The sequence below is a fragment of the Gouania willdenowi genome, chromosome 22 (assembly GCF_900634775.1).
Source record: "Gouania willdenowi chromosome 22, fGouWil2.1, whole genome shotgun sequence".
Classification (NCBI taxonomy): domain Eukaryota; kingdom Metazoa; phylum Chordata; class Actinopteri; order Blenniiformes; family Gobiesocidae; genus Gouania; species Gouania willdenowi.
The window spans coordinates 4,848,112-4,874,362 of record NC_041065.1 but is presented as its reverse complement, the minus strand read 5'-3'; the positions used below and the strand labels follow the sequence as shown (position 1 = coordinate 4,874,362).

Genomic DNA, 26,251 nt, shown 5'->3' with positions numbered 1-26,251 from the left:
AGTATAATCACCTCTCTATTTTCCTTTTCTAAAAGTTTCCATTAAACCATTGACACACTCAAACACACAGCAGAAATCCAGACACAGCACTTCAGGGTGACTGAGATAGACAGGGGTATACAGTAATAATAATAATAGTATTATCAGTAATAAAAGTCATATCTTCATAAACCTGCTGAACAAAAACAAATTAGAGGTTGTAGGCATTTTTGCTTAAGTCCCCATATCTCCTCTGTAGGGCGGACTATTAGAAATAATGTTTTCTTCAGTACTTTATGGCTCAAATAATGCTTTTAGTGAAAGTCCTGCCCACGACAACAAAAATGGATTTATCAAAACGCTGTTATTGTGATCGTGATAGCGGCCACCTCAGGTTCTGTGTTCTTACGTACGTTCTTGTATGTGAGTCACAACAATGGCACAGCCAGTGAATACAACTATCAGGCGTACAGTGGTAAGTTTACAGTGTCATGTTGTAATAAGATACTGTACAGTGCAGTGGACACTATTCATTTCAGTAATAACTTTTCATATAATGTGTCTTAACAGTACGAAACGTTACACGTTTCTTCAATTAAATGTGTACATATATGTACATATACAGACTTACGCAGTTTGTGTTACATATAAATAGGGACAAGTTTTTATCATGAGCAGAGAGCAACAACAGTCAAAACTCAACACCAGGACAACACCATATCCAGATTATTCAATGCTTTTTGCATTGGTCGAGCCTCCTTTTCTGTTTCCACTCTGAGGTATAAACGCCATGAAGGAGAGGAATCACCATAGATGTGACACAGATATTGTAGCATTTATAAGACAGAGAGGATGGAAGAGAGAAATGAAAGCAAGAGACAAGACTTCAGCAACAAGAGTAGGAGTACACTGAGAGAAAGAGAGAGACTGGATTAGGAGGAGTAAGAGATATAGGTGTAGTTTTCTTCTATCTGGCAGTGCACTGGGCTGTGGAGCAGCCATCTGGGAATAACTGGAGTTGTGCTGAGTTTAAGTTGTCTAAACAGGAGAACCTGGAGTGTGCTTTGACATCTGCATGCAGGGTTTTTAGAATCAATCTGTGGGGAAAATGTTTAACTACAAAGGATTAATTAACTTAGCCATGCTGAAGGGATCCAATATCCCATCATCCCAAGTGAACCCAATGCACATACTAGAAGGCTCATTCTGCTCTTCTATCCACTTTTTTTTTGCCTTTTCCATATTTACACACATCCCTTGGCACTTAACTCCTCCTGTATGTGGTTGGTATAACAGCTTTAATCTACCAACAACTGGACAATCAGTGCAGAGGTGAGAGGAGGCGAAACATCTGCAGCAGCTGAACAGATGAACCGAGGACTGTGATGAGGCTGGTGGTGATCCCCTCACCCAGGAACTGGCAATGTTAATGTAAGCCCTCATGATTTTAGTGATCTCACCAACCTGAGGAGAGAAGGACGTAAGAAACTGGACAAAATTACACAATATAGAGCTGAATCATTTCAGAGAATTGTGAAGTTAAAGTGTAAGTAAACCTTAAAAATATTTTTTTCTGCTGAACACACATATGATTAGGTATGAAGTAATATAAAAATTCTAGTGAGTTCATTTTGTCTTATTTTGAAAAATATGATAAGATTTCTTTTATTCAAACTTCTTTCAGGAAATTTTAGATTTCTCTGAGGAAGACTGACAGTTGGCAGCTGAAACATGTCAAGAGATGAACATTTCTTGAAAAAAGTTGTCTAAATAAATGAAACCTTAAAGTCCGTGTAAAGCAAATTCTGACATTTTCTTCTAAACACATTAAATAGGTCATAAATGTATTCCTTAAAACATGTACAAAGCCATTCAACCATTCAGAATGTAATTATGGAGCTCGGCTTCACAAATTGTCTTTAAAATATCTGTGTTCCGGATTTAATGGGCGGGTCAAAAATCACGGTCACGTTACGTAACTAAGTCATCATTAGCATAAACCCAACCCTGCTGCAACTTCCACAGCCTCCAGCGGGCACAATTGGGCCCCTAGCCAAAAACAAACCACATATTTGGACTCAGGGGAATAAAACGCGTCCGCTGGTGCCACATTTTACATTAAATTAGCACTTTTATACAACGCAATTTGGTTTTTCGCCTCTAGCGGGCGCAGTTTTGACTCTACCCAGGAGGGATGCGCATATTCGACTCGGGCGGACCATTCCGCTGATGTCTTGTTTGGCCCAATCCGAGTACTTTTGGAAGCACTATCGATGCTGGAGCCGCTTTCACACTGCTCTCTCCCATAGACACAGTATGGAGGCGGTGCCCTTCGTGGGAGTGGTTCCAGCGCCTCTAACTGACACGCCGCCAGCGTCTCAGAGCAAAGAGGAGTGCTTGTTTTTCCATGATTTTGAGACCTAATTTGATATACTTAGCCATTTTTTTTATCTTTCAAATTTGGCTCAGTGGTCAATGACACATGTTTCTGTGGTGTGACAAACTCATAACATGAATTTATTTCTGCTTTACACAGACTTTAACATATGAAGAAAAACAGTTTATTGTTCCTAGTCCCACTCGTCACCTTTTAGTTAAAGTATTTAAATTTAGCATTTTCAGTTGTAAAAGATCAGAGTGACTGCCCTCTATAGGCTGAACGCCAGCTATTGCAATTTAATTTAACTATTGGCTGAGATTAGGTCAACAATGTCTGTGTCGTTGAAATTACTTTGCACTTAAAGACATTAATAATTTTTGTTTCAAAGGCTAAATATTTTTTGTTGAAAATTATTATGGTTTATACTGTGACAATATGAAATATTTTCTAAATAACATGCATTTATTTAGCTATGAAGGGAATTTTTATTTATTTTTTGATATACCCTTATTATCGCGAGGTTTTAGTTTAGTATAAGAGGCTGTGAGACCTGCATTCACCCGGAAATGCAAGAGACTTTGACTGAGCAACCTGCAGCAGCGAGGCCAGCTGCACACGGTATTTTGAGATTATTGTTTCGAATTGTTCTGTAAATGTGTAAACTACTGTTCTAATTATTGTATGTCAATTTAGTATGCACAAGACTGTAAGACTATCTGCCCAAGAACCTCCGAAGTGACAGGCGGCCATGAGGTAGTCATTTTATTTAGTACAAGTGTTACCCGTGACCAAGTTATGTATTTAAAGTTTGTATGTACTTGTCATGTAGTCGTGCCTGTGTCTTCATTTCGGAGCCACAGTGAAAACTCCCCAGCCCAGCGCCAGTGAGAAGCTTGTAAAGACGACAGCAGATGCAGTGGGCAAAGCTACCATGGTGCGACAGCAGAGGGCTCCATTACCAAAGCTCGTCACACAAATGCAACCAAGCAAGGCATCAGTAAAGTTATTAAGAATGAGTAAAGTGGAAATGAAGAAAGGACAGTGCTATAGGAAAATAAGAGTGGTTTAAGTCAAGTTTAAAGGTCCACTATAAGTTCCTATAGCATATTTGTCAAGGGTTAATTTATTTCTACTGTACCTCAAAGTGATGCATTGTTGAATTATGAAGATTTTGTGCATTTTGTTTAGGGTCAAAACTGCATTTTTAAGTTTCTAAAAAAAAAAATATAGAAATTAAATAAAAAGTTCATAAATTACAAATAAGCTAATTTGAAGAAGTATTTTGAAATTCAAGAACAGTGTGTTGACTTACATTTAACTAAACTTTAAAAATAAGTGACAAAGATAAAGTAGGGGACTATACTGTACCACTTACTGAAGTTGTAGAACATGATGATGAGCAAGCTACAGAACAACAAACTGTTCGTAAAAGTGAAAGCGTAAAAACACTGACTGAAAAGGGTAAAGCGCTTCAAACAGATAAGCTTAAAGGCCTTCAACACAAGTATGCAGTTGTTTTTGAAAAATGGAGATATGAAGCAAGATTAAGCAAAGTGATGCTTAGGAAGGAAGCTTCTGAAAGAGATCTTAAAGATTTGATTAACAATGTAATCGTCACTTGCAAAGATGTGCAAATCGTTTATGACCAGATTTGTCAAATACAGTCTCCTGAAGCAGACATAAGGCGTAAAGTCGGAGCTACAGAAACTGGAACGCGAGAACTTGGCAAGACAGCAGGCAATAGCAGCTGAAAATTTGGAAAGGCAGCAAGCAATGGAAGAACAGCGTAGCAAGATCGAACGCTTGGAAGAAGTTAAAAAATTGAATGCTGCCAAAGCTCGTGTAAAGGTCTATGATGAAGCTGAAAGTACTGCTGAAAGTTGAAGTCTGTTGCACAGTATTAAAGCAGTGAGTGAAACTCAAGCAGTGCCCATCATACGAGCAAAGGCCACAAGTCAAACACTCAAAGCATCAAGTCCACCATTCATCCCTCAAGCCACACAAGTTCAAACAGTCGTAACCCAACCACAGCCAAATTCTGATCGAATTGGCATACGAGCAGAAGCAATAAGTGCAAATCGTCTTCCAACTCCAGAACCTGCATTGTTCACTGGAGACCCACTAAAGTTGAAAGACTGGCAGTTGTCATTTGAAACCTTGATTGAAAGAAAGAACATTCCCAAGAATGAGAGACTTTACTATCTCAGGAAGTATCTCGGTGGACCTGCAAAAAGATCAGTTGAAGGATTTCTCCTAGTAGGTACAGATGAAGCGTACAATTCAGCTTGGAAATTGCTAGAAAAGTGTTTTGGAGATCTATTTACTATAGGAAATTGTTTCAGAGACAGGCTTCACGGTTGGCCTAAAATAAGCTACAAAGAGGGCAGCGAGTTGAGGGAATTTGCTGACTTTCTTGTAAGCTGTGAAGCTGTGATACCACACATAAAGACATTAGAAGTTCTAAATGAGTGTATGGAAATTCAGAGACTCTTGTTGAAACTTTCAGATTGGTTGACCACAAGGTGGAACCGCACAGCCATGAAAATAAGACAAACAATGGAGAGTATCCATCCTTCCACATGTTTGTGGAGTTTGTGTCCATGGAAGCTGACTTAGCGTGCAATCCCATAGCCTCAATGCATGCAATTAAAGGTTTGGACACAAATAAACCCAAACATTCAGGCAGTCAAGTCATTTACACAAAAACGCTAACAACAAACTCAAGTCATTCAACAAGCTCAGGTCACACAAAGACAGTAATTTGTCTCTTCTGCAAAGGGAATGGTCACATACTTGATAAATGTTTCAAATTCACATAAAAACCAGTTCAAGATTGTATCAAATTTGTACAGACAGAAAGACTGTGTTTTGGATGTTTAAAGACTGGACATCATTCAAAGAAGTGAAATAAAAGGAGCACATGTGAAAAATGTCAAAGAAAGCATCCTACATGTCTGCATGACGACAAGTTCATGGAACATAAAAGGACAGCACCTGCAAAGAGTGAGCATAACTCTCAAGACAAAGACACTAAAGACACAAAGGAAGAAGATAAATCGTCAACTGCAATCTCTAACAGGGTAACTCAACAAATCTCAAGCATGTTAACATCCTCTATATTACCTGTCTTGGTCTTATCCACAAACCACCCAGATAAAGAAGTTCTAGTGTATGCGCTCCTTGACTCACAGAGCGATACATCCTTCATCTTGGATGAAGTAGCCAAAGATCTCAACACGGATAAAAGTAAAGCCAGTCTGCGACTATCAACTATGTCCACCAAGTCAACAGTTATACCATGTGAGAAGCTGGTAAACCTTCAAGTCAGAGGATATAAGTGTGGAAAGAAGATCATATTACCACCAGTTTTTACAAGAGCGTTTATCCCAGTCAACAGGTCACATATCCCGACATTTGAAATCGCTTTAAAGTGGCCTCATCTGGAAAAGCTAGCAGATAAGTTACCACCAATGCTCGAATGTGAAGTTGGTCTGCTTATCGGCTATAACTGTCAACAAGCCCTTCTACCAAGAGAAGTTCTCGCAGGCAAAGAAAACCAACCCCTCGCACAGCCAACTGATCTTGGCTGGAGCATAGTCGGTTGCTCATCTCAAGTCCAAAATCACAATGATGTCATTGGCACAAGTCACAGAATCATTGTGCGTGAAGTAAATCCCGTGTCGCAGCCAGCAGTTGAACTCAAGCAAGAAGTGCACTTTGTATGCAGAACTCCAGTAAAGGAAGTCAGTCCGATTGATGTGATAAAGGCTCTGGAATCTCATTTCTCTGAACACGCTACAGACGACAATCCAATCTCTCAGGAAGACATTTTGTTCATGTCAAAGGTGACCAAAGGCATTAGACAAAAGGAAAACGGTCACTACGAACTCCCACTACCATTCAGAACAGACAATCCGAATCTCCCAAACAACAACAAATATGCTGAACACAGATTGTCTTTATTGAAACGTACTCACTAAGGATGAGAAATATTGCAAGGATTATGTCAAATTCATGGACGACATCATAACCCGCGGAGATGCAGAAAAGGTTCCAGTACAAGAGCAGAACAACAAGACAGCTTGGTACATTCCTCACCATGGGGTTTACCACCCCCATAAAGCCAGAAAAGATTTGTGTGGTTTTTGATTGTTCTGCCCGCTTCCATGAAACATCTCTTAACGATTGCCTTCTGACTGGACAGACCAATGCACTAGTCGGAGTGTTATGCCGATTCAGAAAGGGTCCCATTGCCTTTATGTGTGACGTGGAGAGAACGTTCCACCAATTCCATGTTGTCAAGGAACATCAGGACTACCTGAGATTTCTCTGTTGGGACGAAGGCGATTTGAACTCCGAGCTTTCAATTTACAGGATCAAAGTACGCCTTTTCGGGGCAGCTTCCCCTCCCGGATGCTGTAACTCAAACATTTCGCATCTCAAGGCAAAGACAAGTTCAGCAAGGAGACTGTCAAGTTCATCCAAAGAGGCTTTTACGTTGACGATGGACTTGCTAGCTTAACGTCAACAGCCAAAGCCATGAAGTTGGTCAAACAGTCAAGAGAACTTTGCAAAACAGGTAAAATCCATTTGCATAAGTTTGTGTCAAACAACAAATAAGCGCTCGAAACAATTCCCCAAGAAGTACAAGTTCAAACCAGAGACCAAGACATGGCTCTTGGAGAACCCCACATTGAACGTGCACTCGGGGTACAATGATGTATCGAGGCAGACGAATTCCAATTCAGAGTCCAAGTCAAAGACAACCCGTTGACAAGGAGAGGGGTGCTCTCGACAGTTGCATCAGTCTATGACCCCCTTGGGTTTGTCGCCCCGTTCATATTGATTGGAAAGCAAATACTCCAGACGTTGTGCAAAGACAAAGTCAATTGGGACGATGATCTCCCAGACCACATCTTACAATGGTGGGAAGCATGGTTGAGAGACCTGCCCCAACTGGCAGCTCTAAAGATCCCACGAAGCTACTCACAAGACCTCAATGTTGCACAGTATGAGTTATATAACTTCTCAGATGCAAGCCTCGAAGGTTATGGTGCATGTTCATACCTCAGAACAATAAGTACAGAAGCACATATGAGTTGTACACTCGTCATGGGTAAAGCGAGAGTTACACCCACTAAACAAACAATCATTCCAAGACTCGAACTGTCATCAGCTGTGACTTCTGTCCGCAACGCAGATGTGATCAAACGAGAACTGGAAATCAAAAATCTCAAGGAATATTATTGTTCTGATTCTCAAGTCGTATTGGCATACATATGCAACAATGCAAAAAGATTCCACACATTTGTCGCTAATCGAATCCAATGAATAAGACAAAGCACAGGTCCTGAAAAAAGGCGGCACGTCAGCTCAGAAAAAAACCCGACTGATCATGCCACAAGAGGTTTAAGCGCAACTCAGCTGAAAGAATCAAACTGGTTAAAGGGCCCTGATTTCCTTTGGAAACAAGATCTTCCAGTTAAAGAGGAAACGGTGGGAGAGATCTGTCAGGCCCTCTACCTCCTCCTCTTAGGCTGCAGGCTCTCTCTCACTGTGTGTGTGCTTAATTACAGGAGTGACTTCAGCTGGGCAGGAGTTGAGCTGCAGCTACAACCAATCACCACTCTCCACAGCTATAAGAACCGGTCGTCAGCTCCACCTCCTTGCCAGATCGTAGACTCAGTTTCCACTAGCTCAGTCAGATCCTGCCTTCCCTCCACTCCTGAACCAGCCTGGTTTCAGCCACACGGACTACTCAGTGAACTACCTGCCTTGCCTGCCTCTTTGTCAGCTCACTGACCTGCCCTGGATCCCCTGTTCTCTCCACGCACCAGCCTGCCTCTGTCAGCTCATCCGGACTCTTCACCTGCAACTGACTAATAAGTACTGGAAATAAACATTGTCATTGCATTCGTCACCAATCTCAGTCTCCGTCTCTGCAATTGTGTTCACTACGGGATACAAGCCTAACAAGATCGAAGAAATGGATCCTGAAGTCCGTAAATGTCACATGGACACTATGCAGTCCAAGGAAGCAAACCCAGTGCTAGAGCGTTTAAATAAGTTTTCCAATTGGTCAAGAGCAGTAAAGGCCATCGCTAGACTCAAAGGGTTCATCAAAGAATATAAAGGTATCCAACAAAGAACAAACAAAGTCACAGATCTTGAAAAGAGAAAGGACGCAGAAGTGTTCATCATCAAGCTAGTGCAAAGAGAAGTCTTCCCTGAGGAAATACAGAAAATCAGATCTCAAAAGGAAAATTCACTACATAAGCATGACAGACTAAAACAGCTGAACGTTTTCCTGGACAAGTCCGATGTTCACAGGGTGGGAGGAAGATTATCCCAATCAGCCTTACACTATGACGTAAAACACCCCGCAATTCTTTCCAAAGAATCTTACGTGCTAAGTGTAGAAAATACAGAAAGACTACAAATGTCCAACAGATTGCTGATTTGCCAGAAGTAAGAACAGAAACAGCTCCTCCTTTTACCTACTCTGGTGTCGACTGCTTCGGCCCTTTCATAGTAAAGAAAGGAAGAAAAGAAGTTCAAAGATATAGATCGTTGTTTACATGTCTATGTTCACGAGCTGTGCACATTGAAACACTCGTTGACTTATCAACAGATGCCTTTATGAATGCCCTTCGAACTCTGATCGCCATAAGCGGTCCTGTCTGACAGTTGAGATGCGACCAAGGGACAAACTTTGTGGGTTCTAAAAGATAATTTGCAGAGTTAATGAAAGAGATGGATCAAGAACCACAAAGAGCCATTGGTTACGAATTTGTGATGAACGTTCCATCAGCGAGCCACATGGGAGGCATCTGGGAATGTCAAATTCCAACAGTACGGAGCATACTAACAGCAATGCTTGACAAGCCCTCAAACAGACTCGACACAACTAGTCTAAGAACACTACTTTATGAGACAATGGTAATTATCAATAGCAGACCTCAAGTGTTGAATATCTTAAAGATCCCATGGTTCCAGAACCACTAACTCCCAGTCACATATTAACAATGAAATCTTCCATTATTCTTCCCCCTCCAGGACAGTTTTGCAACAAAGACTTGTACTTGAACAAAAGATGGAGAAAAGTACAGTTTCTAGCAAAAAAATTTTGGCAAAGATGGAGGCAAGAATATATGTTGAATCTCCAACAGCGACAGAAATGGCAAAAAGTTTCAAGAAACCTTCAAGTAGACCAAGACTTTCGGGAGCCGAGACCGAGTCAAGACCAAGACCGAGACAAGTCGAGACTGAGACCAAGGCCAAGACCATAAACATTTTTTTTTCAATTTAAAAAATATATATAAATAAATCAAATTATGACAAGGTTCGACAGGTAAATAACATTCTCTCTTTAATTTTAATTGTAAAGTGAAAATTTCTTGATATACTGTAAAACTACAAACAAGTTGGCATCAGTCTAAAAAACAAAGAGCTACAGCCCAGGTAGATGTGAAACTAAATAAAACAAACTCAAACCCTGGAACAGTCATGTGAAAAATCAATCAACAGTTCTTGTTGAGAAATATTATTATTATTTTAGATACAGTGGAAACAGAAACTATAAAAAAAATAGTTATGTTGTGAACCTGTTTATATTGTAGGGAACATATTATATGCATAAATGTAATTGGAGTGTAAAGCCACAAAAAAACACCACTTTAAAAAGAAAATAGACTAATATAAGACCTCTTTACAGTTATTTGAGTCATTCTGCGCTAGTGCAACTTGCGGCAATGACGCGCTGGTGACGACATAATCCAAGATGGCGGCGGCCCGGACTACAGCCGACACTATGTAATAAAAGCTTTAAAGACATGGATATAATGAAAAGAGTGGATGGACAGAGGCATAAACATGCGGACTTTCACACGGACTTATTAAACACACACAGACCTTGGTAAACGGAACAGGCTTTCCGGCCGGCATTCACTAGGACACAGAGGTGGAGTACATTTATTTATTTATTTATTTATTCAGTTTATTTCCGACATGGTTACATTCACATTGTGGGGGGCGAAATTATTAGTTAGGCTTAATAATATATTTACTCATATATTTTAATCCTTAAGCCTTGGGTAACTTTCCATTGTGTGATTTTCATGTCTTCAACTTTGCCGGGTCAGACCGCCTTGGCCAAAGCACATGATATCTCCCCAAAACAATAATCGCACAAGGACGCATAGGCACTCTGTGTGCGCACTCACATGCTCACACAGTCACATGTCACACATACACACGCCATACACACCCATTCACACACACACACACACACACACACACCTCCGTCTCTATGACAACCGGCAGATACCAGAACTGGTTGTTTAGACCCAAAGAAGAAACTGTCTTTCTTTTTTCACCCTCTGTCCTCACCTCCTCCCTCTCCCTCTATCTCTATCTCCTGGGGGGAGGAGGGAGGGGGACTGAGGGGAATATACGTGTTGGATTAGAACTGTGGGTCACTCGATCATCGGACCTCCGGCCGGGACGGTCACTTCTTTTGTTCCATCTTGTACTTTTTTACTCAGCTTTAGAATAAACTTTTTCATAAAACCATCAATGCTCCGACTGGACTCCATCATTCAACCAGAGCAATAAATCATGTCCCCAAATGAGGTCAACCGCAAATTTTGCCGTAACAACTTTTTTTTTTTTTTTTTTTGTACATGCGGAAAAAGGAGACGAGAGAAGCAGTTTGCTTATCCGGGTCCCGTCCCCTGTTTTACCATCGCAAATTTACATGGGTTTACATGTCTCTCTGGTCAAACATTCTTGAGTTGTTCTGAACAGTCCTTTTTTGTGTATTCTTATCTGTAGTCAGTATTGTCTTGTTTTTATTCCTCCTCCTCTCTATCGTTGTTTGTGTTGGCCTTGTTCCCTGCCAGACGTTGTTAGCATTCCTCCAGTTCAAGAATAGTTCCTCTTTCGAAGGTGGTTGGAAGGTTTTTCCCTTTTCATCCATAATGTCACCACTCGGGAATGTCTCTTTTGGACACACAAGTTTGCAGCTTGTTTTGTCTCTACATCAAGGCTAATCCAGCTGTTGTTAGTTCTATTGGCAGTGTTGTATTCTCCACTGTCAGATCCAACTTGTATAAACACATTATTATATCCTAGTTCACAAGCAAGGTAGTAATTTCATTGTGTTATATCTTAGTTCATAAGCAAGGTAGTAATTTCATTGTACAGGAAAACGTTTTTCTAACTGCTGTTAGTTCTATTGGCAGTGTTGTATTTTCCACTGTTAGATTTAACTTGTATAAACACATTATTATATCTTAGTTCATAAGCAAGGTAGTAATTTCATTGTACAGGAAAACGTGTTTCTAACTGCACATATGACAATAAACACTTTGAATTTAAATTTAATGTAATCCTTAATCACCCCACCACCTAGCAATTGAAATGAATAAATGACAGACCTTTTTTACTCTTGGTTTCCACATTTAATTCAGTCTCCGTAAAATAATCACATTCTGAGTTTTGTTTCCAGTGTTTATATAGATCTGGGTCCATATCCATGATTACCATCAGTAATGTTGTTGTTTAGGTGGATCCTTCGTATTTTCCCAAGTCTTCCATCGTTTTGATGAGGATTGGTTTTCCGTTCTCTTCTCCGAGTGGTGTGATATAAATCCTGCAGTTTCTTGACCACGTCCTCACAATTTTTCCTCCTTTTTTTATTTGGCTTGCCTTCCATGCAATGCTTGCATTTTGTTTCGTCAGGTTTTCATTGATGTACACCTTCGTTCCCTTGAGTTTATTTCCTTGCTTCAGTAGTTGTCCTTTGAATTTCATATTCGTGAAGGTGATTTTTACAGCTCTGTTATCATTTTTCTTTGGCAGGAGATGGCAGGAGTTGATGTTGTCAGGGTTCAGGAAAATGTCCTTCGACTCCAGGTAGTCAATGACCTGTTGTTCAATCGATTTTGTTTCTTCGTCACTCGCGTAACTCCTGGGTTTTATCTTTAGGCCTGTGATGATGACATCTTTCTCTCTTTCTTTTTGTTCCAGCTGTTCAACCCTGGCGTTCAACAATTTTATCTCTTCAGCATTTCTTTCATTCTTTTCTTTCAGTACCTTTGCTTCGCTTTGTAGGTTTTCCAGTGAGTTTTCCAGCGTCTTTTCCAACGCCTTTATCTCGGCAGATAGGTTTCGTAGACCCTCGCATATCATCTCCTTGACCTCTTCCAAACCCGAATTGGGTTCTGAAGGGCCTCCCTGCAGTTTTTTCACCATTTTCCTTCAGTCTTGGGCCCAATTTTTCAGGCTGTTCAGCTGTAGCCAGCTGTAGCCAAGGTCGTGTTATCGGAGTGAATGAAAAACACCTCTGCTCTCTCCAAAGACCAGAGACACGTGTGTCCCCATACTGCTGCACAGGCTGTAATATCATCAGTTTATTATTTTACCAGTTGTTAGAACTACTAAATTTACCAGGGAGAAAATATTTAGTTCTGGTGATTGTTTTCTGGAGTTTTACTGGGATTTTTACCGGTGATTAGTTCATATCTCCCTTGCGCTCCACGGTCCAAACTGACACCGTAGCCAGACACACGCACACACACACACACGAGTGTGTCATACACGTCACTCAGTCACATTAAGGAAGGTTGCGGTCATTATGCGGGGTGGATTAAAGCATGTGTTACCTTTCAGCTTCCACACTCCGAACCGTAGTTGGGAGCAAGCTAATACTTTTCTGGCTCGTGGCAGGTAACTTACGTCCAGTGGTCCGGGTTAGCACGCTGAAGAATCAGACAGCAAGGCGGTGGCTTGTAAGAGGAACTCGGCATTTATTTCCGTCTCGGTACTGCCCTTAGAGCATCATAAAACAGGCACTGTGTAGGTTTTTTTTCCCTCACAATCCGCTCGGCAACAACTGTTTTCCTCCCAGAATACACCGCTTCCACACGTCACACACTCCCACAATGCACCGCTCTCCACGTCACAGTCACATGCATTTTCTCACATTCACCACCTGGGGGCGGAATTGCAACACATGAATAAAGGATTGTTTTATCCCGTTCTCCGTGTTATTATCACATTATAAAAAAGTTTAAAAATAGCAGGAATTAGTGCTGGTCTCGAACGGTCTTGAGGGAAAATCCCGAGTCCGGGCAGCCCGAGTCCGAGACAAGACCGCGTCAAAATGCTTCCGAGTCTGAGACCTTTAAAATTTGGTCTCGAGACCAAGACCGGTCTTGACTACTACAACACTACCTTCACGTAAATTATATCGTGATACAACGCTCCAAGATGTAAATGGAAACTAGCTCAAGTGATAGAAACTTTGGAAAGCCCGGACGGCAAAGTTCGAAAAGTAAAACTGAAGACCAGTGAAACCACCTTTGACAATAGGAAACCAATAACGAGACTAATATACCTTGAAAGACCTATTCACAAAGTCGTGACTCTACTTGAGGCTGACACACAGCAAAATGGATTTAGACTCTTACCAGGACACTTAGAAAATCACACTGAAAGAGAATTAGTGATTTTGGTGGGAGTGTAAGTGTCGTTGAAATTACTTTGCACTTAAAGACATTAATAATTTTAGTTTCAAAGGCTAAATATTTTTTGTTGAAAATTATTATGGGTGTTATATTTTCTAAATAAGATGCATTTATTTAGCTATGAAGGGAAGTTTTATTTATTTTTTGATAAACCCTTATTATCGCGAGGTTTGAGTTTAGTATAAGAGGCTGTGAGACCTGCATTCACCCGGAAATGCAAGAGACTTTGACTGAGCAACCTGCAGCAGCGAGGCCAGCTGCACACTGTATTTTGAGATTATTGTTTTGAATTGTTCTGTAAATGTGTAAACTACTGTTCTAATTATTGTATGTCAATTTAGTATGCACAAGACTGTAAGACTATCTGCCCAAGAACCTCCAAGTGACAGGCGGCCATGAGGTAGTCATTTTATTTTGTACATGTGTTACTCGTGACCAAGTTATGTGTCTAAAGTTTGTATGTACTTCATGTCATATAGTTTTCAAGGCATTCATTCACCCAAGTAAAGCGCCTGTCTTTGAGAAGCCATCCTTGTGTTGTCATTTCGGAGCCACAATGTCTTTGTGGATCAGTGACGTCACTAACAATCACTGTTGGCCTCGCTCCTTCTATAAAATATCGGAGGAGCAGCCCTCAGTGAGAATTGATTGATAATACGGAACTGTGCAGCGCTGTGGGGGCGGGGCTGCTTTGACTGAGCGTGTCTTAACTACTCTAGGAGCAACGCATTTTTTTTGAATTTCCCCCGAGTGGCAGGTCAGCAAAAACCTGGGGGTTTACTCACACTTTCATAAAGTTAATATCCTCTATTTGGATTTCTACACTCTTAATCAATCAATTGCTTTACTTTAGATACTTACATTGTACTGAAGGATCATTTTATTTCTCACCAGTGGTATCAAAAAATATCTCCCTCTCATCCAAGATGACCTTGTATGTGCACGGCTGTGAAGCTCCAAAGAAGATGATCTGTTCATACTGGAAGGTCCCCAGTGGTTTTGGCTCTCCTCACTTATATACAGACACATTACCAGCACTCACATCCAGCCAGAGGTCGTGAGGGATGCCGCCTTCTTTGCACTGCAAAAAACAGTGTCAATAAATAAATGTAATCTTTTGCAATAAAAACCTTCACATTGTTGTTTTCTTACCTCCACGTCGAACAGAGTTGATCCATAACCAGGCCACTCCTTAATGATGATCATGTATTTAAGCATTGCCTGATGCTGGGGCATGCCCTGCAGATGAGTCCACTTCTCCAACACACTGGTCCGAGTGGCAGACGTCTCCTCCTTCACCCACATCTCCAGCATCTGCTCCTCCTCCACCTGAAACATGAGGTGATGGCTATTAACTGCAGCTGAAATTATTTTATTTTAATGAATTTAAATGTTCATGTAGTTGCCTAAAATTCTTCAATATAACAACCTGCGGTCTTGACAATCACTGACCTTCTGCTTCTTTAGTGAACCTGTTTTGAAGCTTCTTCTGAGCGTGCCATCAAGGAAACTTGGTGTTTTCCTTTTCTCTGTCCCGGTGCCAATGCCACCCTGTCCTCCTGCTGTCCCTTTTCCTTCTCCCGCTCCTCCTCCACCTCCTCCTGTTCCACCTGCAGATCCCACTCCTGGCTTGGTGGAGTGCATGATGCAGTTGCGAAGGCGTCCGATCGGATAAACACTTCCCAGGCTCCACCCAGCCCGACCTGTTCCGTCGCCATGGAAATACTGGAGACGGAACACAGCCAGGTGCTGCAAAGTCTCCTCTGATGCCGGGAAGTGGCTGTTGATGAAAGACTCATGAGCCTGTGTGTAAAATGGACATCATTTTAGTTTAGTAAGAAAAGTAGAAAAACTGTAAATAAACTTTGAGTCTGTTTTACAGTTTGATGTGGTAGTAGTTCATTTTTCTTTGGATTCAGTTTGGATCAACACACTGTCTAATCTGTAATTTTAGTTTTAGTATATTTTAGGTATAATAATGAAAACACCTTTCTCTTATGGTTTTCTCAGAGTATTGAGGGAAATCTAAGTATGCTCTAACTTGGTCTTGTTCAACTTTTATTCCCAATTCTTCTCATACTTCACGTATTTTTTTGGGTTGTATTTTGTGTTTGGTTTTGCTAATTTCTTCCTTAAACAATCTTAATTGGCTTTGTGTTTCAATTAATTTGTGGCAGATGAAATCACTGCCTGTTGCCATGTGCTACCCTGTGATAAGCTTTAGACTTTTTTTCAAATAGTTGTAGAGGATATTGGATAATGTAGCCAAAAAAGCATATTAGAACACAACTAAATATATTAAACACTGATCTGCAATGGCCTAGTTAGTTAGAATCAAATGTAAAGTATCAAAAAAAAAAAAACTTCTGCTGATGCTTTTTGCAATTTCTGGACATATACTGTTGGTTTTGTCCTTTTTTATACATTTTGCAGTGAATCTCACCTGTTCAAAAATGAAAGAAAACTCCACCCCTTCTTTGAGGTCTTCTTATTATCAATGACTTTACAGTCCTTATGTTGACAGTTACCAATTTTGCAGCAAATTTTTAATTTAGTAGTTTTTTGCTTCTATGTCTTGAATTATTATTAAAAGTGTTTTTTTTAATGTACATTAAGTATATCCTGTCTGTATCAATGTTCTTATGTCATATATCTAGAGTAGAGGCTAAAGTAATAGATCACAAGTACTCATGTTACAGTAATTATGTTGCTTTTATGGGTACTTGTACTTTTTTTGAGTATATTTCTAAATCAGTAATTTTACTTGTACCTTAAGTACATTTAATATTAAGTATAGTAATTCATTACATTCCTACAAACATCCGTCGCTGAGTAAATTATTATTTTTTGTCTCAAAATGATCAACACACATTGTGAAACTACAAAAAATGAAATGACCAGAAAAAAAATCAAATGCATCATATAGTGGACCAACCAGATGAAACATAAAGCATGGCGGCAAAACAGCATTGAATGGAGCTTTGAAATTTTAATTAATTAAGCTTTACTTGGAGCCTGAGGATTTTTTTTTTTTTTTAATTTCTTTTTAATTTAATTATTTGGTGTTATTTTATTTAGAAAAATAATTTGGTCTCTTCCTTTTTAATTGTATACATGAGATGTTTACTTTATACTTGTACTTGAATATTTTATGTATGACTTACTTGTACTTCTACTTGAGTAGGATATATCAGTGCTCTTTACAACTCTGCATATATCTGCTATCGACAGATATGCCAAATATTGGCTTTAAAAGAAAAAAACACCAATAGAGGGCTTTAACTGACCACTTTCTAAGCAGTAAACCGGATGCGTGGCCATGCCGGAGGTAAGCGGACTTTGACACTACATGTTGGAGGCTCACAGAAGTGTACTCTGCGATGGATAAATCGCATAAAAGCAACTCAAAATGCATTATAGAAGCAAAGGCATACAGGGACTTGGTCCGCAGGAACGGGCACCATATTTGGAAAAAATATGGTTTATTGGTGGTGCAGATCCACATGAGTCGGCTTCCTCGTCTTGGATCAATGACGACCTGGAGAGTCTTCCGTCTATCATGTATCCTGATATCGTCAATTACCTGGATTTCACCAAGCCCATACAAAGCGGAAGACCTTAAATCTTATAGAAGTTTGGAGGTCGGCTGCGGAGGCAGAGGCTCACATTAGCAACGGATAAACTGTATATCAGCAGATAACTTAGTCAGTTCTTATATTTTCACAGTGAACCTGCAGCATACTTACTCTAAAATAGTATACGACCGCCAGGCAATCTTTGATTTAGGCAAATCAAAGAGTAGGTGCGACTACTCTGGACCTCGAGCCTCGGATTGCTACGCCGGCTACATCCAGTGACCTACGAAGCAGCGAAGCCTTGTACCAGCGGTGTCCACCAGTGGAGGAGACATAAGCGGTGTAATCGGAAGCAGGAGCGGGGCTAGCAACCAAGCTAAAAGCTAAGCTCAGAGAACGCCACTTCCTTCCATGCAGTGTTCTAATGTCCGCTCCCTGGAGAACAAACTGGACTACCTGAAGCTGGATTCAAATGTAACACAGGAGATGAGGGTGGCGGTGTTTGTATATACATCAATAACAACTGCTGCAAAAATGGTGAGCTAGACTCAACTTGTAGAACTGCTGGCTATAAAATGCAGACATTGTTATCCCTGATCTGTTATAACTTTTGGCAGCCTATAAAAATCCACGTTTTTCTCGGCCTGACCGATTAGTACAGCCAAAAACACGGCAATGGTTCACCATTTCCTCTCAAAATTCGGGATTTGCTTGTTTGTGTGCAGTTTGTAAACCGCCTGCTTATCTCCAAGATGGCGACTTCCGAGTTGATGACACGTTTTATGACACCGTGAAGACCCTCTATATCGGTATTGCCATCGACCCTAAAAATTCAATATCGGCCAGTATCTAGTTTGGAATGTTCACAGAAAAACCCAAGGATTAATCAAAGCTATTTTCATACAAGCATAGAAAAATTATAAATATATTTTATGTACAATATTCACACATTAAAGTTGGACAAGCCTCTGATTTTTAGCACTGCTTAAGGAGATGAACTCCAAGTATTAGTAATGATTAAGGACACTCACAGATCCTTGTATACCACCTAACTAATCCTACTTTCTCTTTTGTATCGTAAACACAGATCTCAATAACAAAAGGTCAGTAATGCTAACAAATAACCAAGTTAGTCTCAGAAACACTGAGCAAAGAGTGTAAAAATAACCTGCAAACATTACTTTTTGCACTTATTTCATCGTCTATAAGTGCTTAAATAAACGCGGAGTGGTTTTAGGGGGCGTTTGTTTTGAAAAGGAAGCAGTGAAAGTGCTGCAGTGGATAAAGGCTGAGTTAGCTTCACTCAGGCTAACGTTTGAACCGTGAATGAGTTCATGCTCACCCTCTTTTCTTTGCAGTGACGGTAAACCCGCTCCAGCCCAGTCTGCCTCTTTACCATCCGCTATTCAGCATGTTGGATGTCTGGTCTACAAATAAAAAATGTATAAAATGTAAAATAAAATTAAAAAAACACTGTAACTGACCACTGGCTCACTTATTAGGAATCTTAATCACTGTTTTTTGTTTTTGTTTTTTGTAGTTTGGACTTGTTTCTCTTATGTTCAGACTGTAAATTTCATGTGTTTAAGACAACTCATCCCTGCAGTTACCTGTAGTCTCCACTGGGCATCAGGATTCCTTGTCGGTGCTCCAAAACGGCATGGGTTTTAGGACCCAGCAGCAGGCTTACCTGTGCAGGGGGATAAAAGGTGGTGTTTACCCAGGTGGGCAGCGTTATTTCTGTGTATGGATAGCAGTGGGAGAAGCATCTGTCAGCAGGAGAGGTCGATCGATCAGCCATAGCATTGCCTATAGAGACACTGAACTGTGAGCACCAGCAGTGCACTTAGAGAGTGGGATCACTCACTCCTCCACAGGAGCGGTGCGGTGCATTGGGAGATCGGGCTGTCAGCGCAAGGAGTGGTGCTCAGACACGGCGTGATCTGTGAAAGCGGTGCGTCTGCAGACAGGTCCCCACATAATGAAAGATTCCTTTTAACGTCCTTGGTGAGCGGAATGAGGTATGTTACACATCGTTTATTTGGCCCTTACTGCAGGTGAAGTGGGTTTGAGTTGTCTTGTTGTAAATAAATTGGTGCATTTATTCACTTTGTTTATTTCTTAAATATGAATATTATAATTATAGGTTACAATACTGAGGATCGACAACTACTTGTCTGGTTTTACAGGATTAAAATGATGAAATAAAGTATGTTCATGAATTGTTTGCACTGTACAAAACTATAAAATTAAATAACTTGTATTGTGTATTGTCTTGTAGTTTTCATGGTGCTCTGCTATGCTCAACATCAAAATAAAGGGGCATTGAGAAGCATCAGTCGAGACTCCAGCATGTTGTTCTTTCAGCCCAAGGGCCGTTACAAACACTGTTAGGTTTAGGCAGAGCTTCTCCAGCCAAGCAGGTCAGACTGCTAATATTAGCCAGTGTTCCGCATCCACTGGTGCACATGGTGGAAGATGTCCTACATCCGATGTGCAAGAGAGCACTTTTATTCCTTGTTGCGTATTTTTTTTCCATTATAAATTAAGATGAAATCCGAACGAACTTTGATATAATTAATCAAATTTACTCCTGCCTCTAGCCATAGTTACAAAATCAATTATTTTGCAGCCTTCATTTGTTTTAGGACCGCTTTCAGTTTTGATGAAGCCGGAAGTAGGTCATCAAATAGCACAGATCATCGTACGTACATGACACCAGTCTAGACCTCAGAGCAGACGGTCTCCGACACAACACTGGTGTGTGACTGGTTTAAAGGGAAGTCCCACTGAGAAACACTCAGCTGGTGGATTTTAAAGCTGTGAGCACAAACTGGTTTCCACCAAATACAGACATTTAATCCGTTTATTTTTTTTTTTCATCTATGTCTTTATTTATGGTGATGGTACTGTGACATGACTTTGGAAACAGCTCTCAAATTTAGCGACTAATAAATGAGAATATAAATCTTTAAATGTACTTTGTGACCTCTGTCTGTGAAAGGTGCTATATAAATAAATATTACTTACTTCCTTAGTGTTTGTTCATTTTACAATACCCATATTTTAAGAATTTTAAGATAATTGTTGATGAGAAAGACAGTAAATCCAACATCTGAGGCTTTTGCTGAGTGAGAGCTACTAGTGAACTCAAGCATCTTGTTTTGGTAACAACAGACCCCGATATACAGACCCTGTTCATAATAGAAACACTGAATCATCTGGTGCTATTTCATTTAAAATGACCAAACTAGAGTTACAGTCTTTGTGTATAGTTTATAATTTTTTTCTAAATTATGTTGAATGCATTGGAGGAGAAAACTCAAAGCTCTATATATACACATGTGTCCAGATGAGGAAGTGTACGATCTTTCTAGTGAAATCAGGAGAACCATGTTGTGAACACAAACTTGCATATTTAAAGTAATAAGAAATTCCAACAGGTAAGTCAGTCAATCAATCAATCTTTTATTTGTAAAGCGCCAAATCATAACCAATGGTATCTCAAGACACTTTACAGTAGAGCAGTCTTAAGGACGGACTCTTCATTTTATGGATACACACATATGCATATATGCGTATATACACATACATATGTATCCCACACCCAACATGAATTCATCATGGCGGCAAGGAAAACCTTCTGTTAAGCAGCAGGAACCTTGTGTGGATCCCATTCCTATGATGAACAGCCATCCACGTTATGCTGTGTTGGGTGTGTGCAGAGGAAAGGGTGGAGACAGAGTTGTTGAGACTCTGTAACTCTACACTGAGGATCCCACGGACCTGCAAGACAAAAGCCAGAAGGAGAACAGGAGCAAACACACAAGGGAAGAAGCAGACATAGAGGGAGTGTTAGAGAGAGGAATATATATATATCAGTTTTCAATAAACAAAATAAATGTTCATTTAAAAGTTTGAATCATAACTGAGGAGAAAATACAGTCCTGCATTTATTTATTTAAAATTCCCTTGGCTGTCACTGTCACTGTCGCTGTCGGAGTACGGCACCAACGATAAGACTTTTGGAGCAATAGACTTGGATGGATCTGTGAACGACAACACACAAAGTAGAATGACATGAAGGATGACACATGAGTGAGGTGAGGAAAATATTTGCAATGTGATAAAACAGCTGAGTCATAACATAGCACTCAGTCTGTAGTGTGTGTTACCTTTTGGTGGAAGGGGCTCTGCAGTCTTTGCTGGTTTGTTACACTTATCCACCACCAAAGTGTTAGGGGGCACTTTATAACCCAGCTTCCAATAATTTTTTATCCAGTTTTCTGTCATGGCTCGCTTCACTCCTGTGGCTGAAGATCCCTGTGGAAACACAAAATGAAGAAATCAGGACTTTGTTACATGTGATCAAACAGCAACAGGAAGAAACTCCCAGAGACTTAAAACAAAACTGTATTTAAATAAGGGTTGTGGTCAACTATAATTGTAATTGATAATTAATTACACAAATTGCACAATTGCAATTGTAATTGTAAAAAATCTGTTGCAGTTGTGATCGGAATTGAAATGTGTTCAGATAATTGACTTTGTAATTGTAATTGGCATGTAAACTCTATAAACTCGTATTAACAATTTAAAGAAACACAAACCTGTGTAAGATGCAAAGACCAAAAATATTAATACCAATATTTGTATTGATTATGAAGCCTAATAATGTAGCAAGACATGAAAAACAAGTTTGATGATAGGTATTTTCTTTTTTGTGTTTTAAAGCTGATATAAGACATGGGTCAAGCTGACCCGTTATCATAAGAGATGCTAACAGAAAGCTAACACAAGGGGAAGGTAAAGTGTAATGGGATTATTTATTAAAGGCTCAGTAATTGAGAACGTAATTGTAATTGACTTTCAGGGTAACAACAATAATTTTAATTGTAATTGGTAAAAATGCAGTAATCATAATTGAGTTGTAATAGAACATGGATAATTGAAGACGTAATTGTAATTGAAAAACATAATTGACACCAACCCTTATTTAAATGGTAACATATCACATTGTTTATGTCTTTTTTGTAGTCATACACATGAATAGAAACACAGATACCATCAGGAACCACTGTGTAATGATTAAGTTATAGAACGTCCTGTTTTACAGAACTACAGGGTCATCATACCTGTGCTTTGGGTGGGTTGCCCAGGGTGACGATGTCTGTAGGTTTGTTTGTGCTTGAGTTCTGCAGCTGAGTGCTGCTTCTGCTGCTCTCCTCTTCATCGTCTGAATAAGGGTCCCTCTTTCTCTTGTGCTGCTGAAGCTCCAGCACATCTCTGTAAAAAAGTAAGGATAAAGCAACAGCCGTCAGTCATTTTGATTGGCTGTGGTTTGCAGAAAGAACACACAGATAAACAAACATGATGTTTGTCATTAGATAGAATTATATTGTTATTGTTTGATAAAATGTATAATCATGTCATGACAGGAAAAATCTATGTAATTTTATCTCCCATCAGGCATCATATCAGAAGTCATTACTTTTGGAGGTGAATTAGTTGGTTGTCACTGTCACTGTCGCTGTCGGAGTACGGCACCAACGATAAGACTTTTGGAGCAATAGACTTGGATGGATCTGTGAACGACAACACACAAAGTAGAATGACGTGAAGGATGACACATGAGTGAGGTGAGGAAAATATTTGCAACGTGATAAAACAGCTGAGTCATAACATAGCACTCAGTCTGTAGTGTGTGTTACCTTTTGGTGGAAGGGGCTCTGCAGTCTTTGCTGGTTTGTTACGCTTATCCACCACCAAAGTGTTAGGCGGCACTTCGTAACCCAGCGTCCAATCATTCTTCACCCAGTTTTCTGTCTTGGCTCGCTTCACTCCTGTGGCTGAAGATCCCTGTGGAAACACAAAATGAAGAAATCAGGACTTTGTTACATGTGATCAAACAGCAACAGGAAGAAACTCCCAGAGACTTAAAACAAAACTGTATTTAAATAAGGGTTGTGGTCAACTATAACTGTAATTGATAATTAATTACACAAATGGCACAATTACAATTGTAATTGTAAAACATCTGTTGCGGTTGTGATCGTAATTGAATTGTAATTGTGTTCAGATAATTGACTTTGTAATTGTAATTGGCATGTAAACTCTATAAACTCGTATTAACAATTTAAAGAAACACAAACCTGTGTAAGATGCCAAGACCAAAAATATTAATACCAATATTTGTATTGATTATGAAGCCTAATAATGTAGCAAGACATGAAAAACAAGTTTGATGATAGGTATTTTCTTTTTTGTGTTTTACAGCTGATATAAGACATGGGTCAAGCTGACCCGTTATCATAAGAGATGCTAACAGAAAGCTAACACAAGGGGAAGGTAAAGTGTAATGGACTTATTTATAAAAGGCTCAGTAATTGAGAACGTAATTGTAATTGACTTTCAGGGTAACAACAATAATTTTAATTGTAATTGGTAAAAATGCAGGTCACGGTAATCGTAATTGAGTTGTAATAGAACATGGATAATTGAAGACGTAATTGTAATTGAAAAACATAATTGACACCAACCCTTATTTAAATGGTAACATATCACATTGTTTATGTCTTTTTTGTAGTCATACACATGAATAGAAACACAGATACCATCAGGAACCACTGTGTAATGATTAAGATATAGAACGTCCTGTTTTACAGAACTACAGGGTCATCATACCTGTGCCTTGGGTGGGTTGCCCAGGGTGACGATGTCTGTAGGTTTGTTTGTGCTTGAGTTCTGCAGCTGAGTGCTGCTTCTGCTGCTCTCCTCTTCATCGTCTGAATAAGGGTCCCTCTTTCTCTTGTGCTGCTGAAGCTCCAGCACATCTCTGTAAAAAAGTAAGGATAAAGCAACAGCCGTCAGTCATTTTGATTGGCTGTGGTTTGCAGAAAGAACACACAGATAAACAAACATGATGTTTGTCATTAGATAGAATTATATTGTTATTGTTTGATAAAATGTATAATCATGTCATGACAGGAAAAATCTATGTAATTTTATCTCCCATCAGGCATCATATCAGAAGTCATTACTTTTGGAGGTGAATTAGTTGGTTGTCACTGTCACTGTCGCTGTCGGAGTACGGCACCAACGATAAGACTTTTGGAGCAATAGACTTGGATGGATCTGTGAACGACAACACACAAAGTAGAATGACGTGAAGGATGACACATGAGTGAGGTGAGGAAAATATTTGCAACGTGATAAAACAGCTGAGTCATAACATAGCACTCAGTCTGTAGTGTGTGTTACCTTTTGGTGGAAGGGGCTCTGCAGTCTTTGCTGGTTTGTTACGCTTATCCACCACCAAAGTGTTAGGGGGCACTTCGTAACCCAGCGTCCAATCATTCTTCACCCAGTTTTCTGTCTTGGCTCGCTTCACTCCTGTGGCTGAAGATCCCTGTGGAAACACAAAATGAAGAAATCAGGACTTTGTTACATGTGATCAAACAGCAACAGGAAGAAACTCCCAGAGACTTAAAACAAAACTGTATTTAAATAAGGGTTGTGGTCAACTATAACTGTAATTGATAATTAATTACACAAATGGCACAATTACAATTGTAATTGTAAAACATCTGTTGCGGTTGTGATCGTAATTGAATTGTAATTGTGTTCAGATAATTGACTTTGTAATTGTAATTGGCATGTAAACTCTATAAACTCGTATTAACAATTTAAAGAAACACAAACCTGTGTAAGATGCCAAGACCAAAAATATTAATACCAATATTTGTATTGATTATGAAGCCTAATAATGTAGCAAGACATGAAAAACAAGTTTGATGATAGGTATTTTCTTTTTTGTGTTTTACAGCTGATATAAGACATGGGTCAAGCTGACCCGTTATCATAAGAGATGCTAACAGAAAGCTAACACAAGGGGAAGGTAAAGTGTAATGGACTTATTTATAAAAGGCTCAGTAATTGAGAACGTAATTGTAATTGACTTTCAGGGTAACAACAATAATTTTAATTGTAATTGGTAAAAATGCAGGTCACGGTAATCGTAATTGAGTTGTAATAGAACATGGATAATTGAAGACGTAATTGTAATTGAAAAACATAATTGACACCAACCCTTATTTAAATGGTAACATATCACATTGTTTATGTCTTTTTTGTAGTCATACACATGAATAGAAACACAGATACCATCAGGAACCACTGTGTAATGATTAAGATATAGAACGTCCTGTTTTACAGAACTACAGGGTCATCATACCTGTGCTTTGGGTGGGTTGCCCAGGGTGACGATGTCTGTAGGTTTGTTTGTGCTTGAGTTCTGCAGCTGAGTGCTGCTTCTGCTGCTCTCCTCTTCATCGTCTGAATAAGGGTCCCTCTTTCTCTTGTGCTGCTGAAGCTCCAGCACATCTCTGTAAAAAAGTAAGGATAAAGCAACAGCCGTCAGTCATTTTGATTGGCTGTGGTTTGCAGAAAGAACACACAGATAAACAAACATGATGTTTGTCATTAGATAGAATTATATTGTTATTGTTTGATAAAATGTATAATCATGTCATGACAGGAAAAATCTATGTAATTTTATCTCCCATCAGGCATCATATCAGAAGTCATTACTTTTGGAGGTGAATTAGTTGGTTGTCACTGTCACTGTCGCTGTCGGAGTACGGCACCAACGATAAGACTTTTGGAGCAATAGACTTGGATGGATCTGTGAACGACAACACACAAAGTAGAATGACGTGAAGGATGACACATGAGTGAGGTGAGGAAAATATTTGCAACGTGATAAAACAGCTGAGTCATAACATAGCACT

General features: G+C 39.7%; 2 protein-coding genes across 3 annotated transcripts in view; both read right to left on the bottom strand.

Moving 5' to 3' along the window:
• Nucleotides 1-14,896: 14,896 nt before the first annotated feature.
• Nucleotides 14,897-18,861, bottom strand: LOC114456287 (unconventional myosin-X-like). The gene is made up of 4 exons (XM_028437934.1): nt 18,805-18,861; nt 15,340-15,690; nt 15,040-15,216; nt 14,897-14,968 (listed from the first exon to the last, which is right to left on the bottom strand). The coding sequence occupies exons 1-4, from the start codon at nt 18,859-18,861 to the stop codon at nt 14,897-14,899; spliced, it is 657 nt and encodes a 218-aa protein (XP_028293735.1).
• A 2,455-nt stretch (nt 18,862-21,316) lies between these two features.
• Nucleotides 21,317-26,251, bottom strand: part of LOC114456180 (titin homolog) — a 76,328-nt gene continuing 71,393 nt past the window's right edge. For both annotated transcript variants that reach the window (XM_028437792.1, XM_028437793.1), the window contains exons 29-38: nt 26,052-26,145; nt 25,696-25,846; nt 24,723-24,870; nt 24,503-24,596; nt 24,147-24,297; nt 23,174-23,321; nt 22,954-23,047; nt 22,598-22,748; nt 21,638-21,785; nt 21,317-21,511 (exon numbers count right to left, since the gene is read on the bottom strand). In XM_028437792.1, the coding sequence (XP_028293593.1) occupies nt 21,420-21,511; nt 21,638-21,785; nt 22,598-22,748; nt 22,954-23,047; nt 23,174-23,321; nt 24,147-24,297; nt 24,503-24,596; nt 24,723-24,870; nt 25,696-25,846; nt 26,052-26,145 (1,271 nt within the window). In that variant the 3' untranslated portion in view covers nt 21,317-21,419. The remainder of the gene's footprint in view (nt 21,512-21,637; nt 21,786-22,597; nt 22,749-22,953; nt 23,048-23,173; nt 23,322-24,146; nt 24,298-24,502; nt 24,597-24,722; nt 24,871-25,695; nt 25,847-26,051; nt 26,146-26,251) is intronic.

Excerpts from the sequence above, each read along its gene's own strand:
- LOC114456287 (XM_028437934.1), bottom strand. The coding sequence starts at position 18,861 with ATGGTAAAGAGGCAGACTGGGCTGGAGCGGGTTTACCGTCACTGCAAA. Across the intron at positions 15,217-15,339 it reads GTTCACTAAAGAAGCAGAAG|GTGGAGGAGGAGCAGATGCT; the intron begins GTCAGTGATTGT and ends CTCATGTTTCAG. Across the intron at positions 14,969-15,039 it reads CAACTCTGTTCGACGTGGAG|TGCAAAGAAGGCGGCATCCC; the intron begins GTAAGAAAACAA and ends TGTTTTTTGCAG.